This window comes from Hemicordylus capensis, chromosome 2, assembly GCF_027244095.1.
Source record: "Hemicordylus capensis ecotype Gifberg chromosome 2, rHemCap1.1.pri, whole genome shotgun sequence".
Lineage (NCBI taxonomy): Eukaryota > Metazoa > Chordata > Lepidosauria > Squamata > Cordylidae > Hemicordylus > Hemicordylus capensis.
In genome coordinates this window covers 26,587,194-26,609,233 of record NC_069658.1, presented here as the reverse complement: position 1 = coordinate 26,609,233, position 22,040 = coordinate 26,587,194, and the positions used below count along the sequence as shown (strand labels likewise).

The window sequence follows — 22,040 nt, the reverse complement described above, 5'->3', positions numbered from 1 at the left end:
AGAGAGTTTGGGAACAACCTTGGGATTTCTATTCCTGAGGCTGATGGAAACCAGAAGCCTTTGCAGAACTGAGACTAGTTCTCTGGAAAAGGTTCCTGTTTCACAATGCTTGAGCACCACCCAGCAGCCAGCACATGAAACAGCATTCATCGTTAATGCCACAGTGGTAAGAAACTAACACCCAATGGCAGCATTCAATGGAAGATATCCAATACACTCATCAGGCAACCAAGACTATATCAGTGGCCAACATAGGGGGAGGTCACCTAAAATTGCTCCTCCCCCTTCATGCAATGAAAGATTCTGGCACATTAGCAAAGGGTTAGTCTGAACATTGGCAAAAGTGAAGACCTGCTAAGGGTTAAAAAGGAACGAGATAGAGTGTATTGCAGGCAAAGATACAGTAAGGCCCATATTTAGCCTTCCCAATAGGCTAGCAGTAATCTCACAATCCTGACCAGTGTGGGGTTAACTAACTCATTGTTCCAGTTGCCAGAATATGAAATTGGGTGTCTTCACAAACAATGACACAAACAAAAGTGGCTAGTGGTGGGGGAACCAAACTAGTCACAAGCCATATACAGGAAACCATTCTCTAGAGGCTTGCAGGACTCTTACTTCCCTGCAGGGATTGAGACTCTCACACGTCATTGACTTAGCAGACCTTAACAAATATATGTACACCTTCAAAAACAGATTAGGTAAAAGGTAAAGTGTGCCGTCAAGTCGGTATCGACTCCTGGCGCGCACAGAGCCCTGTGGTTTTCTTTGGTAGAATACAGGAGGGGTTTACCATGCCACCTCTCGTGCACTATGAGATGACGCCTTTCAGCATCTTCCTACATTGCTGCTGCCCAATCGATATAGGTGTTTTCCATAGTCTGGGAAGCATACCAGCAGGTATTCGAACTGGCAACCTCTGGCTCAAAAGTAGATTACATCAAGTTAAACCACCAATTACAAAGGTTTGTCCCATATGGTAGGTAACTGCAAGGCACACCTGCAAGAAGGGACAGTTGGTGAAAATGGGTGAATTGTCTACTTGAGAATTTCAAGTGCATTTGTAGCTCCCAGGTAGAGATTTATTTATTTATTTGTATACTGCCCCTTCCAAAAGCTCTGGGCAGTGCACAACAAAACAATTTAACCAATGATTGTATCCAGTATTTATTTCAGCAACTCACTCAAAAATGACCAAGCACCAAACACATGACTGCTAGACACTACCAGTTTATCCAACTATTAAAAGGTATTTCATATTTCCAAGGATTTTGTATAAGCAGTCACATTATTCAAGACCCTGGCACATGGGCTGCGTGTGCAGAGCAGGGCCGCACAACATAGGTCCTCCTGCAGATGCTGGACTACAGCTCCCATCATCCCTGGCTATTGGCCACTGTGAAATGGGGATGATGGGACTTGTAGTCCAAACACAGCTGGAGGGCTGAGGTTGTGCAGTCCTAGTGTAGAGCATGAAGGAGTTTCGTGTCTTCATATTCCCCCAGCATATATAGATCATGTGTGATCTGGGCCATAAATGTGTATTCTGCTGTTAGTGCAGGCAGCCCTTTTGTGGCCAGACTGAGCATTCACCCTGGCTCACACATAATGTTCTGCATGCGTTAGATGCGTTGTGGTATGTGTGCTCCCATGATCCAATATGAATTGAAGCATGTCTACATCCTGACACATGTACAAATCAATGCAGCCATAATACATAACCATACCTTCACTATGATTAGCAATGAACAAGAACTGTAGCATATTCATTTAAACATCAAATTACTTGCAGCTTAGGGGAGAGAGAGAGAGAGAGAGAGAGAGAGAGAGAGAGAGAGAGAGAGAGAGAGCGCAAACACAAGAACTTCCACACATATGCTTTCTTCCATATTGGTGTTTGGACCAATATGCTGAATACAGATATGACGAATATTTATACTGTACAGGAGTACCTCAATATTTGCAGGGGTTCTGTTCCCCACTGCAACTATGGATATGGACTCCGCAAATATCAAGTCATTAGGGCTATGGGATCATGGGGGTTAGGTTCCTGGAAGTCGGGAAAATCATCAAAAATTGGCCAAATTTCCGGCGGGGGGGGGATGTGTGTGTGTGGGGGGAGCTGCCTACCATGCTTTTCTGCTTCCCTTGAATTGAGCCATGCCCCTGAATGGCTGAAAATCATGGTTTTCATCGATTTTTTTAAAAACTGAGCCATTTTGAGGCTCTTGAATACAAAATGGTGGCCAGAAATGACCTCCAAGGTCATTTCCAGCCATCCCTGACCCGTAGATATGCAAAATTAACCCCTTGTCTGTCAATTTTCTCCAGTGTATACCGAGATCAGGTGTCAATTCCCCAACCATGGACACGTGAATATAGAGGTATATTGTTTTTCAACAAAAGTTCCCAAAGCGGTTTACATAGTTATAGACAGACAGACAGACAGGCTCATTATCCCCAAAGGGCTCACAATCTAAAAAAAGAAATGCATGATAGACACCAGCAACAGCCACTGGAGGGATGCTGTGCTGGGGATGTGCAATTAGCTGTGCTCTAGAGCAATCCTTCTCTACAGCACAGCTAATTTCAGAGGAAGAATGTTTCACTCCAATTAGTATGAAAAGTAGTTCTGTCATTCTGACAAATGATTCTTGTTAATCTATAAAAGCACTGTTATAGTATTACATTTGCCATACCTTAAGTCTTGGTTCTTTCTTTTAAAATGGCATGCGAACACAAGAGACACTTACTGCTGGCAGTGAATAGTTTCAAATACTTTTCTTATTAAATCAGGCAATTTGCTGTCTTTGGGAACATAATTATGTATCCATTTATATCACTACTTACATGAGTTTTAGTCTCCTGATCAGGACAGAAATTTCAGCAAGGAGTTTTTGATGAACCCATATTTGGTATAACACTGCTATACATATGTTTATTCAGAGAAAACTAACAAGTCTGGTCAATATAATTTCTTTCCCCCCACTCTTTAAAAACTGTCCAGCTAAGGACACTCTTTAAATATGACAGAACAGCAAAAATCTTTACTACTTGTAATCCTAGGAGACAACAGTTATTAGATTTAATATTAATAGCTATTGAAACGTTAAAATACACCTCTCATTTTCTGTGCTGGAAACAGAAAATTCACAACACCTTGTTTTTGTTTTTAAAAAAACTTTTAAAAACACTTATGATAATGGTCTCCCCTTAAGCTTCACGTGCACTGGCTCTATGGAACATGAAGGTCCAATGCACACAAGGAATGCTCCTGTTTGCAGGGCTCTCTCATTCACAGATGAAGAGGGGAGATCACTATGGGCATCTTTTTGCATGCTTGGAATTACTCCCTTCACTGAAGTTAAAACTGAGCAGGCCATAAAAACTAAGGAGTTCCATGAGTGCCCTGGTGCACGTATGGGGCTCTGGATTGCAACAGGTGTCTTTTTAAAACAAAATATTCTCCAAAGTCTTCCTAGTTCAATTTGGACATCAGAACAAACCACCGCTAAAGAAGCTTTGCTCTGATTCTGGAATGATCTCTCAGCTGACAAACCACAGCATGCAATCAGCGACCAAGCCAGGATCAGAAATAATGGTTTTGAAGCTCTGTTCTGATGTTAACATTCACACAGTCACTGAACACACATGGGAGGGAATGGCAAAAGACTCCACCCCCACCCTTCACACGTTCACTGAATGCTCAAGAGAGCCACTGAGCATATAGATGTTCTCTCTGAGAGCTCTGTTCATGCAATTTGCAACCCTGCCTTTCACTGAAAGTAGGGGTGGGTAATGTACAAAAGGGACTTAAGTTCAACTCATGGCTTGGTAGGATGTCTGAACGGCATCTGTGAATTATTGATCATGTGATCTTCAGGGTGCATACCCTTATAATACAGATGACAAACCTAGTCTAGTTACTTCATGGGCTGTGTACTAAAATCTACAAAGAGAATGTGTGGGTAGAAATAAAAATAGTATTCTAATAAACACTGTAACAGAGTTTTGCAACAACACTCACCCATCATTGGAACATGTCAGAAACTCCTCCTTGATTTTGGGGTGCCAACAGCCTGAATTAAGCATTGCTGTGTGTCCCTAGGAAATGGAAGAGAAAGTGTAGACATGATTACATATTGCAGCAAGCAATGTGGTGGTAGAACCTTTTCTTTTCTCCCTTTATTTTTTGACATTTCAAGCAACGAGTAATGTGCATCATCATAATCAAGTACAATGACTTCTTCCTTATCATCAATCACTGCACAAAGAAGATAATCTTGCAACAATGGTCAAACCAAGATTATGGCAATCTCTGTTTATTCCCCTTAAGCGTCTAGCTGTCTTTGAGAGCACTTCTGGGCAGAAAGGTGGGCTATAAAATAATTTTTGCTATTCTACAACAAATGTAATTTTGAAAAAGTAAACATCTAAATGAGCAACTGTAATCAACAGGTTCTTCTTAATAATTTAAGACCAAGCGACATGTTACCTGAAGTCCATTATCAAGATTGATGTGTTTATTTTTAGCCTACTTTCCTTAAGGAAAGTAAGCTTATGAGATCACCCAGGTGTGTGCGCGCAATGCCTGGACCAATATGAACTAAATTGTACAGTTGTAAGGACACATAGGAACACCTCAACAGTGTGGTTTGTGATGTTGTCGTCCATCCCGATTCAAGATGGCAGATGTGTAAACATTTGAGGTGCAAGTGGACTAACTTGTGAACCACCTGACCAATTTCAACCAAACTTGCTACAGACTTATGGACACCTCAATGGCATCGTTTGTGATGTCATCCACCCAATTCAAGATGGTGGGCACCTGAACATTTGAGGTGTAACTGGGCTAACTTATGAACCACCTAACCGATTTGAACAAAATTTGCTACAGCTGTAGGGACACAAGGGTGTAGTTTGTAATGATGTAATCAACCCCAATTCAAGATGGGGTGTGTGTGAACACTGGAGGCACAAGTGGGTTAACTTGTGGACCTCCTAACCAATTTGTATCAAATTCAGAGCAATTGTGGTGATTGACAATAGGGACACCTCAATGGCGTAGTTTGAGATGATGTCATCTCCCCGATTCATGATGGCGGGCACGTGAATGTTTTAGGTGCAAGTGGGCTAACTTGTGAACTGCCCAATCAATCTGAACCAAATTTCGTCCGTAGGCAGATTAATTCTTACCAGAACTTCTTGTTTTTTCTTCAATAAATAGTAAGCACAGAGGTGTTCACTCTAGACTGGGAACATGGCATGGCGGAGGAGGGCTTTAACTCCTTTTACCCAGAGCTTTGGCCTGCTGTAGTCCTGATCCAGACCAAGCTATTTCCCTACTTTAAAAAAATCTTCAATTTCACATATACACTGATGGGGTCTGAGCCATCAGTGAGTGAACAAGAGAGGGATCTTGGGGCTGCGGTGGACAGCTTGTTGAAAGTGTTGACTGTGTGTGCGACAGCTGTGAAAAAGGCAAATTCCATGCTCAGGATCATTAGGAAGGGGATTTGACCAATATGACAATGCCCTTATACAAATCTATGATGCAGTCACATTTCGAGTACTGTGTACAGTTCTGGTCACCGTATCTTAAGAAGGACATTGTAGAACTAGAAAACGTACAGAGGAGTGCAGTACAGAGGAGTACAAAAAGTACAGAGCAGTGCAGTCATGATGATCATGGGCCTGGAGCACCTTCCTTTTGAGGCAAGGCTACAGCATCTTGGCCTTTTTATTCTACAAAAAATGACTTCAAAGGGAGCCATGATAGAGGTCTATAAAATTATGCATAGTGTGGAGAGACAGAAATTTTTTCTTCCTCTCTCATAACGCTAGAACCAAGGGTCATCCTATGAAACTGACTGCTGGGATATTTGGAACAAACAAAAGGAAATACTTATTCACACTGTGCATAATTAATCTATGGAGTTCTCTGCCATGGGATGTAGTGATGGTAACCAGGTTGGATGACTTTAAAGGGGGCTTAGACAAATTCATGGAAGACAGCTCTATCAATGGCTACTAGTCTTGATGGGCTCCTAGGATGTTTCCAGGCCTAATTCAAAGTGCTGGTTTTACTTACTTACTACTATGCACACTGGCCACTTCCGCTCTGATTCTGACCAGGGCAGCAAGAGGGGCACTCTAGGAAGAGCACCTGCATGCTTGCATGCAGAAGGTTTCAAATTCCCTCCTTGGCATCTCCAGATAGGGCTAAAGAGACTCCTGCCTGTAACCTTGGAGATACCACTGCCAGTCTCTGTAGACTGTACTGAGCTAGAAGGCCCAATGGTCTGACCTGGTAGAAGCCAGCTTGCTATGTACTCTGTAAAAAAACTAGCATTTCAGCCCCAACAAATGGGCTTAACATAGTGTGCAGTTTGGCCCTGAAAAGTATGTGTGGTATTTATTAAGCAAGTCTAAACAAAGACTGTCACTTGTTCTTTGGATTCCTTTATATTTTCAAAACCACTTTGCAAAGATAACACAGGAAGTCTTAATCAGTTACAAGTTGCAATGAATAAAGGTTTACCATACAATGTGTGTCCATTACTTAAAACGACCACAAGTACAACTACATTTGCCCTTTGATTGCTGTGATATTCAAAACATTTATAAAAAAAGAGAATGTCTGTATTATTTTCCAGTAAACAAAGAATAACCACTGTTAATTCAAGATGGCCTTATATACACACACAGTGCAACGTCGAATGAAACATCTTGCTAACATGGACCAGCAAAGAGCTATGCAGGTTTTGGGGTTTTTTTTAACTTAGTCGGGGGAAGAATGTTTTAAAACTATTCTATTTAGAGTTGCACTACCAATTAGAAGAGGAACCTTTCACAATGTTAAGTTATATGACAAACAGGACTAACAACCAGCTGAACCAATACAGTTCTTTGTTGTTAGTTCCAGTTCTCACACAGGGTTCTCCTTCTTACCTGGGTTTCCCCCAGTAGCTTCAATGCAGGAAGCAGGCTACATGTGCCAAAGAATGCCTACACAAAGTTAAACGCTTCCAGTATTATGAACAAGAAAGCCCACTTGGGCATGAGCTCTAGGTGCTCAGCAGAGGGCAAACAAACTTCAGATTACGGGCAGCAAATGAAGTACATTTAAGGACAGAACAAAAGACAGGGCTGCCAGTAAAAATGGCAGCTCTCTCTTGACTTTGGTGTTTCTTCATCTCTACAGCAGTCAAGCAGGGGAACATGCAGTGACCACGTCATACCAAGTCACCTGGGTAAAGTTTTATTATTTTATATCACCCTGCTTACTGAGCAAAGAGGTATCTTTTAAAAGTGATGATTCTCTTATAGTGAACAGGGGGAGAGCAACTGGCCCTATCCAACCCCAGCACAGCATCCCTCCAGTGGCTGTTGACAAGGTTTTAGATTGTGAGCCCTTTGGGGACAGGATCCATCCATCCATTTATTTATTTAAACTTTTATACCACCCCACACTTGTGTCTCTAGGCGGTTCACAATGATAAAACAGTTAAAAACACACATAATAATACATAAAAACAATTAAAAACTAACAATTTAAAAAACAGAATTAAAAACCTATACATTATTAAGAATTAAAAACCTATACATTATCACAGAATTACAGAATTAAAAACCTATACATTATTAAGAAGCTGAAAATGCCTGAGTAAAAAGATAATAAACATATTTATTTATATTCCTCTATTTAAACTGCTTTGGGAACTTTTGTTGAAAAGTGGTATATAAATATTTGTCGTGATGGTCGTCGTAGTAGTACTACCACAACATATTAGAGAGAGTGGAGGGGAAGACTGCAACATAAGGCTGCCTATTTCAGGGGCAGTCCTGTGTCTACCAAATACATTGTTCTGTCCTGGAATGAATGCTTTCCTTCTCAACTACATACAGATCAAATTCAAAAAATGTGTTAAGTGCTGACTAGCTCCAGTATTTTGGCATTACACTGACTTGCTCTATTATTTTGGAACCAACTTCTCCTTTATATCACTAAAAAAAGAGAGAGAGAAAGGAGAAGGAAGCAAGCTTCCCATGTTTTGCCTGAATGGGATGTGAACAGAAGTTCCTGCAGGCACACAAAAGGACAGCTGGATGTGAAATGGAAGAACTCTCGACTCCAGAAAAGGCATGCACCACCTCTGTGCTGAATCTAGGTTGTCCATACCTACCAGAGGGAAATTCCCTATCTAGGGAAAACAGCGCCTAGGGCATGCACTGAAATTGCGCCCTTGTCCAAACATCTGACACCCATCTTTCAGATAACTTTACCATAATATCAGCTCAAAAATACAAGTTCAGACACTTTCAGGAGAAACAGGTTGTAAGCAATACACACATGCATACACACAGATCATACAACCACACTTGTGGCACATATGTGCCAGTCACCTTCCCAAGGAAACGCAGCACATCCATGTGCTGGGCATGCCTCCATAGAGCTAAGCAGTGAAAGCTCTCTTTAACAAATGCTCTGCCACCTCAGCACACCTCACTACAGGTTGCTGCCTCCAAGAAATTCAGGGATGGGTTTTTTCTGTCCAAACAGCTTTTGCCTTAAAGGGAGATGGCTGCAATGGGAAATCCTAGGGGCCCCAAACAATCTGAAATTATCCAGCAGCTTACAATAGGCTTGGATCCAGCAGCCTGATCAGGAAGAATGTGGAAGTTGCAACTAGCCATAGAACAGCAGAACAGTGTGATATTCAGGTTTTGGTGTTTTTTTAAGCACCACACAAGTTAAAGGCAGGCACTTTCCAAGTTTGAAATCTCACAAACCTTATAATCAGATTGCTTGACAAATATTCAGATAAAGAAAGAGCTCTGTATAGAGCAGGGCTGCTCAATTTTGGCCCTCCGGCAGATATTGGCCTACAACTCCCGTAATCCTGGCTATTGGCCACTGTGGCTGGGGATTATGGGAGTTGTAGTCCAAAAACAGCTGGGGAGCTTAAGTTGAGAAGGCCTGGTATAGAGCATTAAACAGCATGCGAGTGAATATTTATATTTTATTCCTTGTCTGTCCCCCCCACACCCTTCAGTTTTGCCAGCTTACAAGGTATTAAACCAACATTGTCTTTTTAAGCGATGTTTTGTCCACTAACTTTTGTGCCATTTATATCTGTTTTTTAAATGCTCGGGTCCCTTGCCAACAACTTTGCATTCTTCCGACTCCCTAGATCAGGGGAAAATCTAGACTTGGGTCTTGCAGAGGCCATTTGAGCATGTGCAGTGGCCATTTTTGTTTTCAGCAGCCTTTTTTTAATTTAAAAAAATGGCCACCGCACATGCTCAAGTGGTTCCTGCGAGGTCCTATGCCTTGCCAAGCCTCGCAGAGGCCTTTTGAGCATGTGCAGAGACCTCCAAAATGGCCACCGCACTGAACTTTGTAGGCCCAAACAGGCCTGAAAATTAGCCCGAGACAGGCTGCAGCAGTGATCTGAGAGGCCGGCGGGGGGAGGGGGAACGTTTGCAGACCACCACCACCCGCCCCCGCGGCCCTTAGGAAGCCCTCCCGAAGGGGCTGCAGGTAAAAATTTTTTTTAAAATCCACGAATTGGGGAGGGGGGTGGGGAGCACTGTCGCCCTCCCCCGGCACCTAGGGCACATGCCCTGGCTGCCCCCCCCCCCAGTTTCACCTATGATACCTGCTGTGCAGACAGGAACCACATAGATTTTCTGTCTTCAGCCTCCACTGCAAATAAGAAAAGCAACTGATGAAGACATACCCCTCAAGAGAGACATTTCCCTGCTTACCTTGGTGTTGGCCATGTCTACAATGTACTGGTCTCCTTTTACACACTCCATTACAGGAAAGCCATCTCTGTCAAGGACCTTAGCTTGAGAGTTACCCGAAACAACAAGAATGACATCCCCTGTGCTGCTATATTGCAGAGACTTTATCTGGTGACTGAAAAAGAAAGATTAAAAGAGAATTATTCTTTCAGTCATAGAGTATTTTTTAAAATATGGGTTTTTAATAAAAAGGTGAAGCTTGTTTTAGAAATAATGGTTACACCACTCTAGTAGCAGAAAATATAGCCCAAACAAAGGCTAAAACCTGTATCAAAACTGTAAGAAATATCTGAATGAATGTAAGTGGACTGGCCACAAAAAACCAAACAAATGTCCTGCACTGCTGCTAAGCTATTCTGAAGCATCTCCCAATGTCCTATTCCTCCAAACTACTTTGTAAACTAAGGGGAGTTTTGGGGGGTGAAACCAGCTGAAATCTGGTTTAAACCAGCTGAAATCCTTATCTGAGGCAATATGAATATAATTGCATTAGGTAGATTAGCATAGTTTGTGAAATTAAAGGACATATGTAGCTTCATAAGGATTCAGTGAGCAGACAATGAAGAGACTGATATGTAGGTAAGTTTCAAGTGATGAAAACTGCAACAAGAAATGATAACTTCATACACACACACACACACACACACACACACACACACACACAAACACACCAATAGAGTCTGAACTGATGGTGACTAACCAGGAAAGAGATATTAGGGTTGTGGTAGACAGTTCAATGAAAACTAAGTCAGTGTGCAGTATTCAAAGGGAGGAAAGCAAATTTATTTAGAGATTATTCAAAAAAGGATTATTAAAAGAAGAACTGAAAATAAAATGATCAGTTAATGCCTTTATATAAGTCCAAAATATGGGCACATTTGGGAATAGTGGCCAATATCAAGACTAAGCCAACACCCTGAGCCAACGGACCAGGATTTTCTGTTGCACAAAAGGAACACGATGAGTTTTGGAGATAACCCTTCCCTTTCCAGCTGCTCTGTCTCCCAAAACTATGTACCTAAGGGTTGGGGGACCCTCAGGGACATAGCGTCTGGAGACGTAGGTGGCTACAGATGGAAACTAGACCCAGATGGAGGGGCCGACCTAGATGGAGACTCCACAATTAATTTGATGTCTGAGCTGGAGTGCCCAACGACTCCTCTTATGTGATTCAACTGGATCGGTTTCAGTTTGTGACTCCTCAGGATGTGGGCAAGCTGCTTGGATCGGTGAGGCATACCACTTGTTCTGTTGACCCTTGTCCAGCATGACTTGTTCAATCTAGCAGGGAGGTTGCTGTAAACAGCCTGGTGGATATCATAAATGCTTCTCTGAGGGAGGGCAGGATGCCTCCTTGTCTTAAGGAGGCAATCAGACCTCTTCTAAAGATTAGATTAGATCCCTTGGAGTTGAGCAATTATAGGCCTGTTTCCAGCCTCCCATGGCTGGGCAAGGTAATTGAGAAGATGGTGGCCTTTCCGCTCCAGGTGGTCTTGGAGGAAACTGATTATCTAGACCCATTTCAAACTGGTTTTCGGACGGGCTATGGGGTGGAGACTGCCTTGGTCGGCTTGATGGATGATCTCCAATTGGCAATTGACAGAGGAAGTGTGACTCTGTTGGTCCTTTTGGATCTCCCGGCAGCTTTCGATACTATCAACCATAGTATCCTTCTTGGACATCTGAGGGTGTTGGGGGTGGGAGGCACTGTTTTACAGTGGTTCCGCTCCTACCTCTCGGATAGATTCCAGATGGTGTCGATTGGAGACTGTTGCTCTTCAAAATCTGAGCTTAAGTATGGTGTCCCTCAAGGCTCCGTTCTTTCACCAATGCTTTTTAACATCTACATGAAACCGCTGGGAGAGATCATCAGGGGATTTGGAGCTGGGTGTTACCAGTATGCTGATGACACCCAGATCTACTTCTCCATGTCAACTTCTTCAGGAGCTGGTATATCCTCCCTAAATGCTTGTCTGGAAGCAGTAATGGGCTAGATGAGGGAGAATAAACTGAAGCTGAATCCAGATGAGACGGAGGTACTTATTGTGCGAGGTCAGAACTCTAGAGACAATTTTGATCTGCCTGTTCTAGATGGGGTCACACCTCCCCAAAAGGAACAAGTTCGCAGTCTGGGAGTACTTCTGGATTCACACCTCTCCCTGGTTTCTCAGGTTGAGGCGGTGGCCAGGGGTGCTTTCTATCAGCTCCAGCTGATACACCAGCTGCACCTGTTTCTCGAGATCAATGACCTCAAAACTGTGGTACATCTGCTGGTAACCTCCAGACTGGACTTCTGTAATGCACTCTACTTGGGGCTGCCTTTGTATGTAGTCCAGAAATTTCAGTTGGTTCAGAAAGCAGCAGCCAGGTTGGTCTCTGGGTCATCTAGGAGAGACCATGTTACTCCTTTACTGATGGAGTTACACTGGCTGCCAACAGGTTTCTGGACAAAATACAAAGTGCTAGTTATAACTTTAAAAGCCCTAAACGGCTTAGGCCCTGGGTACCTAAGAGAGCGTCATCTTCGTTATGAGCCTCACTGCCCACTGAGGTCAGCTGAGGAGGTCCGTCTCCAGTTACCGCCAACTCGTTTGGTGGCTACACAGAGATGGGCCTTCTCGGTCGCTGCCCCAAGATTGTGGAATGCGCTTCCTGCTGAGATACGATCCTCCCCATCTCTGGCAATTTTCAAAAAACACCTGAAAACCCTACTTTTCACCCAAGCTTTCTCAGCTTCCTAAATTGTGGGGTTTTTAATTTCTGGTTTATTTTAAAATTCAAAACTCGATTTCGGGGGTTTTAATCACTGTAATTGTTTAATTGTTGTTTTAAAATGTTTTTAAATTATTAATTGTTATATTGTTTTTTAATTTGTTTTAGCTCTTTACTGTTTTCGTGTTTTAATTGTAAACCGCCCCGAGCCATTTTAGAAGGGTGGTATACAAATCAAATCAAATCAAATCAAATCAAATCAATAAATAAATAAACTAGGATCAGCAAAAATTGTGCACATACCACACACATTACGGAAAACTCTAGCATATATGCGCACAGTTTGTCTGGATGTCAGCCACTGTGTACAGTTCTGGTCATCCCATCCCTAAACAGACACCACAGAGCTCTCTCTCTTCATGTGCCTTCTCCGACTGGGGGGTTGGCAGCCAGCAAAAGCCACAGATCACACTCCCCAGAGCTACACCACAGAGCTACCAAAGTACAGCAAGTAGCAACCAAAATGATTAAGGGATTGGAGTGCCTTCCCTACAAAGAAAGGCTTAATGTTTAGGGATTATAGTTTAGAAAAATATGAGAGTTAAGGCGGATTTGACAAAGGTTTTAAAAAATTACGCATGGTGTGAAGTGAAATACGTTTCCCCCCCGTTTCATAACACTAATATGTAATAAACATTTTGTGTAATATTTCTTGCAAGTTGCTTTTAACAGCTTACTTAGATGAAAAGCAACTAATAAATGTTATCCAACAAGCAAACAAAACACTAAGTCTCAGATCACCTTGGGAAACTGATTCAAGACCAAAAATAAACAATTTTTAAATATGAACAATTAACTTATAGAATTTGGCTCTGGCCACTGGTTTGGATAGTTTTTAAAAGAGGTCAGATTCTTGAAAGATATGCTTATCAGTAGATTATTACTCAGAGCTCAAGGGAGCCTCTGTATTCGTAATGTTCTTATGTTCTTATTTTCACACAACATGTGATCCACTTGTGGAACTCTCTGCCACAGGATGTGGTGACAGCAAACAACCTAGATGGCTTTAAGAGGGGTTTGGATAACTTCATGGAGGAGAGGTCTATCAATGGCTACCAGTCGGAGGGCTGTGGGCCACCTCCAGCCTCAGAGTACCAGTTGCAGGGGAGTAATGGCAGGAGAGAGGGCACGCCCTCAACTCCTGCCTGTGGCTTCCAGTGGCATCTGTTGGGCCACTGTGCGAAACAGGATGCTGGACTAGATGGGCCTTGGGCCTGATCCAGCAGGGCTGTTCTTATGTTCTTAATGTAGCACACTTCTGAACAGCAGATTCGGGAGACAAACTGGGGAGAGGGGGAGCATTTAGTAGTTGTCTTCACACCTTGCTTGAGAGCTTCCTAAGGAATCAGGTTGGTCACTAACGAATGATGGTCTGGACTAGATTCTTGGTCTGATGCAGCAAATACTACTACTACTACAAATATTGTCTTCCATGATTTCCAAGAGCACTTATAAATACCATTTCCACATACAAGGCTTGTGAGGGGTAGAATTAGGGATGTGCACGGAACCACAGAGGCATGGTCCGGCACTGGGGGGAGAAAAAGTAGAAAAAGCTGGCGGCGCACGTGCTCGTTTCCGCCGCATGCGCGCCGCCAGCTTTTTCTACTTTAACCCTTTGCAGACAACGACAGGGGCAGGGGCAGCAGGGAGGAACTCTGCTGCCCCAAGAACGTTTTTGGAAAGTCCAGCGCCAGAGGGGGAAGAGCAGTGGCGGGGGGAGTACTACCGCCCACCCTTAAAGACACACTCCCCCCCCCCCGCCAAACCGCCAGAATTCTGGACCGGTCTGGAGGCCTTTTCTATGGCCCCGGACCAGTCCATGCACACTACTAGGTAGAATACTTCCCTTAAAGTAGACATACTAAAGCAAGTGGTTCTGACACTCTAAAGGGAAACAGAAACCTCATTCAGACATTATTAAAATAGGGTCACAGTAACATAGGAAGCTGCCATATACTGAGTCAGGCCACAGGTCTACTAGCTCAGTATTGTCTTCACAGACTGGTAGCAGCTTCTCCAAGGTTGCAGGCAGGAATCTCTCTCAGCCCTATCTTGGAAAAGCCAGGGAGGGAACTTGAAACCTTGTGCTCTTCCCAGAGCAGCTCCATTCCCTAAGGGGAAGATCTTACAGTGCTAACACTTCTAGTCTCCCATTCCTATGCAACCAGGACAGACCCTTCTTAGCTAACGGAACAAGTCATGCTTGCTACCACAAGACCAGCTTTCCTCTCTTTCAACATTCAGTTGAACAGGAGAGCACTGATAGTGGATGCTTCTGTGAGCAGAAGGCCTGGGCGCCCAACTCTCTCATGGAAGCACCCACCATCACGAATGCAGCGATCAACTTTTCAGGGGAACATTGTAAGCGTATGAGGCACATCAGGAGAACTGGATGATTGATGTGTCAGGTAGGACTTCTGGTAAGCTTCCAGAGGCTGTACTTGGGTACAGTGTCCGTTTTAATAACGTCCAAATGAGGCTATGCTGTTGGTCTTGATGATGCGTTGGTCTGAGAAAGCAAGACCTTCACAAACTCTTCAGCATAGTTTTGAAAGAAAACTTGTTTTCGTTCTTATTAGTGTTAATCCAAAAGACTTGGAAAACTTCAAAGGAAGAAATATTGACAAGCATTTTAAGATCAGGGCTGCCAAAATGCTAAAAGGCAATGTCGTTCCAAGAATTAAAGATAGCATTTACAACATTCTACAACTCCAAGAACAAGTTTCTGACGCAAAGAGATGGATAGAATGCAGACAACACAGTTCTGTTGTTGCTGGTGAAGCCAGGAATCAAGGGGGTGGGGGGGGGAGAGAGAGAACACACACAACTGAGTGCACACAGGGCTTCAAAGGAAAAGGGTATCACTTAGAAGGAGCTCTTCTTTCCTTAAAGCTGCATACTAAACATTCAACATGAACATTAAAATTGTAGATGGGATTTTCAGATAACCTGTTCAGTGCCTTGATGCTGAACATAGTAATTTCTTGAATAATTTTGGAGCCAATAGACCACTATTTTCAATAAAGGAACTGACAACCATTAGTCAAACACTTTTCAAATTATCCAGAAGTTTCCATCTAACACATTTATTTTCAAATGCAATTTTTTTTACAGCTATGGAAAATTGATTGCTTCATAGCCACTTCTTGATTGTATTTGTATTGTGCATGATTTTACCCACATTTTCACATTTTGTTTTACATACATTTCTACATGCACAAGTCATCATCATCCCCCGCCCACCACCACCATTTTAAAATGCTCACCCTGATCTTTTTTTCCATATTCTTATTCAATTGTCTTTTGGATTGGAGATGCCCTCTTTTTCATATGGATTGCTCAAAGCACATGGGACTTCCTTGCTTTAAATGCTACTAAGGAAGACACACACACACACACACACACACACACACACCAAAAGTCAAACGTGGTTGTTTATTCCTGAATACCTTCACTTTCAAAAAAGGACCATGAAATAAGCCATCTAATTAGCTATGCCATGGGGGATCCACATATGGAAAGGCTCCCACAAATGAAAAGCACATGGTACTGAACTTCTACTCGATTTATCAGAACCACTGTTAAAATTAATTTTTAAAAACAGCAGCTGACGTGAGAAAAATTACTCAAAGTAGTCCCGCTGAAGAATTTCTTAACTTGTCCTTTTAATTTCAATGTGAATACTTTTGAGTAATTTTCCTCAGTATTTCAGCCACTATTTTCAGCCTTTTTATTTTACTATTTTATCTTGGGTTTTCCTTTTTATTATTTCTACATTTGTCAGTAAGTAAATCAATTATATTTATAAGGTCATGAGAAATGGAGAGATGCCAATAAAAGGGTGGGCAATAAGCACTGCACTGAAGTACCCAAAATCTTGACTAGCACCACCAACATTGGTTCTGCAACCATGACAACAGCAATATTTACTTTTACTCAAACAACAGAAACCCTCAGGACCCTAATGGCAGCCCATATGCTACATCAAGGACTATGAATCACATACAAGGGGCCTACCCGTGGTTTCCATGGAATGAATGAGGCAGAAATGTCTTGCATTGCTATATCGCCACTTCACTTTCCTCTTCTTTATCTCTTTCCCTGATGTTGATTTTTGACTATGAGCCAATGAGGACAGGACTCTGGGTTCTCATTATTTGAAAAGCACCATGTACATAGACAGCATACTAATAATAGATTGAATCCCAACTAGTGCTACCACAAACAGAAGACGTTCCATTTGTGCAAGGGAGAAGGGGAGATTTACAACAATTCCCCCTTTTTTCTGTAGCCCCCCCCCCATGCCCTCTGAAAATATGTTCCTGAGGGTAGAGGGACCCTTCAGGAGCAGATTTCCAGGGGAGATCAGTGGGAAGCAGAAGGAAGGGGGGAACTGGTGGAAAAAAAACCCTCCTCCCTTATATGAATGGGACTTCTTTCATTTGTGGAGGTACTTGTTAGAATCAAACCCAATAATCAATGCACATGAAACAGCCCCCACATCAAGTAGTCAGATCTGAGATCCGCCTCTAAAACCCAAACTGCAACTTCAGACCATTTTTATTAGCCATATATGTCCATTTTTCTCCTTCTCCTGCTCTCTTCAAGAATGAAAAATGGTAGCATTAATCATGTGACCCACCCTGAAGTCAAGGCATTTCTCAGTTTTGAGTCATGACCCACTTGGCCTCTTAGGCCAGGGAGCTCCAATTATCAACACCTATAAAGACCAGCACTTGCCTGAGAGAACGGCTGGTGAAGGCCCTCCCCCACTCTCCCAGGGTCTACTGAAAGACAGCTTGCCCTAAAGGACAGCAAGAAAAGAGAAGCCCAGTTGCAGAGCTCTTAGCTCCTGCAAAGGTCATCAACAGCCTGAGATAAAACTGCATTTCAAATCTTCTGTAAGATGTTTGTTCATTGTATTGTCAACTGCCTCGAGTCCCATGGTCAAGACAGAAAGGCAATACACAAATCAGTTCACGATCAACATTCAAGATCTTCTGCTTTTCAATCTGAACAGCAGCAGTGTTTGCAATCTTACTGTTCATCACAAACTCTGTTAATTATCCAACGGCTACTATTCTTGAATTATTGCCACTTTTTAGCCTACTTACCTGGCACAGTGAGAGAGAGAGAGAGAGAATGAAAGTGTGTGTCTTCTATCAGCTTTGCAATACCCCTGCTAACTTGGCAACGAGGCACCTTTTAACGTGGTGATTCTCTTTATTTAGCAGGGGGAGAGTAACTGGCCCTGTCCACCCCCAGCACAGTCCTTCCAGTGACTGTTGCTGGTGTCTATCTTATGTTTCTTTTTAGATTGTGAGCCCTTTGGGGACAGGGATCCATCTTATTTATTTGTTATTTCTCTGTGTAAACCGCCCTAAGCCATTTTTGGAAGGGCGGTATAGAAATCAAATGAATGAATGAATGAATAACTGGACCAATATGAACCAAATTGGGTATTGTAGGGACACACAGGAACACCTCAATGGTGTTGTTAGTGATGATATCATCCATTCTGATTCAAGATGACAGACACATGAACATTTAAGGCACAAGCAAGCTAACCTGTGAACCACCTAACTGATTTGGACTAAATTTGGTTCAGTTGTAGTGAGTGACACAAAGGGACACCTCAGTGGCATAGTGTGTGATGATGTTACCCACCCCAGCTCTAGATGACTCAAGTGTGAACATTTGAGGCACAAGTGGGAACCAATTTGGTCCCAAGTTCGTACAGTTGTAGGGACACCTCAAAGGCATAGATCGTGATGATGTCATGCACCCCAATTCCAAATAGCAAGCGTGTGAACATTTAAAGTGGAACATTTAAAACTAACTTGTGAGGATGGTAATTAAGATTATAGTGAAATGAAAGTAGACAGATTAGTTCTTACCAGAACTTGTTTTGTTTCTGGAACTTTATAGGTAAAGTAACAGGTATAGAACTAAAAACATATATTCTAATATTTCCTCTTTTATGCCTAGCATGCATTTTAAAGGTGTCACTGTTATCTTTCATTATAAATAGACCAAAGATAACGTGTCAGAAAGTCAGGACAATTTTGACATATATAGCCATTATGCTGTAACTTTCCTAGATATCCTCAAATATGCCTCCACTTCACCCATGTATTTCAGAAATACCAGTTCTTGGGGAACCAGCATACTATCCATCACTGTTACTAAATATTATTCTATTTGTTAAATAATAAAGTTTTGGCATTTGTATAGTATTTTTGAGCATTCAGAGTATCACTCATATTATCTTGATGTAATTTTTACAACAATCCTGCAAGATAAGTAAATATTGTTATCTCCATATTGCAACTGGGGAGGTGAGACTGAGAAGGAACGACTTCCCTAAGATGCCCTAGAGGCAATGGCAGAGGCAAGATTCAAATCAGGGGAGTGCCAATTCGTAGCTCAATGTCTTTAGCCCCTACTCTATACTAGCTCTCACCAGAGACAAAAAGAAAAGCATCAGGACATACCATTCACATGGCTGCAGAGATCGAAAAGCTTGAAGAGATGCATCCATTCCAGCAAAATCCCAAAATCTAACATCATAGTCATAGCCTCCAGTTATCAAACGGGCACCTGAGGGATCCAATCCTAAAGCAGTGACCTGTACAGAAAGGTTTAAAAAGCAACAGTTTTGTAAATTCTTGGTGTGAGATCCACTTAACATTCTGCTTTCAAAGATCACTTGACATAGCCTTCATTTTAACCCGAGAACTGCCTGCATCAACAGCATTATTTAAACAATTTATCATCCATCAGACTAGACATTTAAATTATTTAAAACTACATGTTTACACTATTTGAAAAATAGTTTATTTATAAATGTGTGGTGTGATCCATTCCCCTCCCATATGTGTCTTCTACAAGGATATCCAGCAGCCGCACTCCTCCCAAGAACAATACACATAGGCTACAAATGCTTATGTGATGAGGAGTCTATGCATGTGAGCCCAGGACAGAACAAGCCTGGTTTGCTCTATGAGAAACATCCATAGGGTTTCATTTCCAGGTAATGGCTGCGCTTGGCACTACAGCTATTTGGGCTGGTGGCAAAGAGGGATTAAATGCCCCCATTTAGCTTTATCAGGTTCCACTCGAATACGAGGGGATTAACTGTGCACACTGATTCTGAATTTACTTTGTACTCCTTTGGACATACTGTATTGCCGAAATTTCAGTTCTAAATAATTCAATATATTTTTATTTTTCTAAATGAATGCAATAGCCTTCTCTACTCCAACATTCATTCAGAGGCCAATGCCATGTCATTTACAACACAAAAGGACCTTTTCAAAGTAGACACCATTACAATGGATTGCACGATACAGAGTGTCGCAGAGGACAAAACCACATTAGACAGTTCCTGTGTATACAGCTGAAGCAGCTGTAAATTGTGAATACAGAAAGCATGATGCTCAGAAACTCTCGGCTGATTATGTAACACTTTCCTCTGTTCACCTACATGTCAAAACTGTCAGAAGAAAATTTATCCCTGCAGTTTCACTGGGAAAACCACTCCTGTTACAGGCAAGGCAACTGGGAAATTAATTAGGTTTCTGGAAAGGATCTTCAACGTGGGAAATCTTTTCTGATATTTCTCAGCTGCACAGGAAGACAGTCATCAACAGCTTAAATTCATTAGTTTGAAGAGATACAGATGGAAGTCTTGGTGACCTGACCATAGACGAGAGCTGAAGAGGAGGCTGTGGGGAGCAGTAGGTCCTTAATAACTTGCCTGTGGGCAGCAAGTAAAAGGGGGAGTGGGTATGGGGTACAACAAACTTGGCTTCGCTGTCAAGGAACTGTTGTTCAATGTGAATTGAACAATATGAACTACCAGCAACTGGCAGCACAAGACTGACTGAAACCTCCAAATATGTTGGTAGGAATCAACATGTTTGAAGATCACTTCCAATTCCATTACAGAAATTTTTGCTCATTTCAGATGCCATCTAAAATGTTTAAGGGTTTTGTGAAAATATGGCCTTATAGTAGGAGATGTTCTCTTGCAAATAGGTATGTATAATACCAACTTGCAAATCTGCTTATGGCTACAGTCATTGAAAAAGTGGTAACATACCTGATTCCTGGAATTGCCCTAATGTCAGATTATTTATTTATTTATTAGATTTATATACCGCCCTTCCGATACGGCTCAGGGCGGTTCACAACATGATAAAAACAATTAAAAACAAATTAACAATTAAAATCAAACTATTAAAACACAATAAAACCAATAAAACAGCTAAAAGCCCTGAAAATAAGGGCAACAATTTAAAACAGTTTAAAACAATTAATCATTTAAAACTCTGGAAGGCCAGGCCAAATAAGTACGTTTTAAGGGCTCTCTTGAAGGACAGCAATGTTCTCAGATTACGAATTTCTGCCGGGAGTGCATTCCAAAGCCCAGGAGCAGCTACAGAGAAGGCCCGCCACTGCGTCACCACCAGATGAACTGGTGGCAACTGGAGACAGACCTCCTCAGATGACCTTAACGTGCAGTGGGGATCATGTAAAAGAAGGCGCTCTCTTAGATAACTCGCTGCTAGATAACCCGCTGCTAGATTAGCAGGCTGCTAAATGGCAAACACTTTATTTATTTATTTATTTATTTATCTATCTATCAAATTTATTGACCGCCTGACTTCCTTAGACACAAGGCAATTTACATAAATTAAAACAAGAACGAAGACAAAAGGGGGGAGAAAAAAAAGAAAAAGACAAGAAAAATACCCCCCACACACATACTCACACTCACGCACGTTAAAAACTAAATGCCTGGTGAAATAGATCGGTCTTCAGGAGCTTCTTAAAGGACAGAAGGGAGGGGGCATCATGAATCTCAGGAGGCAGAGTGTCCCATAAGGAGGGGGCTGCAACAGAGAAGGCCCTCCCAGGAGCCCAGGCCCCACGGACCTCCCCTGGGCTCAGAACTCTGAGAAGGCCCACCTGAGACGACCTCACAGGGCTGGTCGAAGTTAGATGGGAGAGGCGGTCCTGAAGGTACACAGGCGCTAAACCCTGAAGTATTTTATAGGTGATAACCAGCACCTTGAATTGGACCCAGAAGTGAATTGGCAGCCAATGCAGCGACCTCAGCAAAGGTGAAACATGATCATATTTTCTGCTGCCCATAAGCAGCTTAGCTGTGGCATTTTGGGCCAGCTGAAGCTTCCAAGTTGCTTCAAAAGCAACCCCAGGTAGAGCGCATTGCAGTAGTCCAACCGAGATCACTGAAGAATGATAACATTTGCCCAAAATGGCATGGAAGCTGCTTCTCTTATAACACAATCTCATGGTGCTCCGGAAGTGTGTGTATGATGTTATGTGGCTTCCCATCCACTTTCACTTCTAGCACAGACTCCTTATCTTTAGAACTTCCCATGGCCTTGCCCCATCTTATGTTCCCTTCTTCCCCAATGGGTCTCTTC

General features: G+C 42.4%; 1 protein-coding gene across 2 annotated transcripts in view; it reads right to left on the bottom strand.

The window, feature by feature from the left end:
- The window catches only part of WDR70 (WD repeat domain 70), a 165,377-nt gene that overhangs the window by 111,671 nt on the left and 31,666 nt on the right, over window positions 1-22,040 (bottom strand). For both annotated transcript variants that reach the window (XM_053298644.1, XM_053298643.1), the window contains exons 7-9: window positions 19,080-19,213; window positions 9,772-9,925; window positions 4,028-4,104 (exon numbers count right to left, since the gene is read on the bottom strand). In XM_053298644.1, the coding sequence (XP_053154619.1) occupies window positions 4,028-4,104; window positions 9,772-9,925; window positions 19,080-19,213 (365 nt within the window). The remainder of the gene's footprint in view (window positions 1-4,027; window positions 4,105-9,771; window positions 9,926-19,079; window positions 19,214-22,040) is intronic.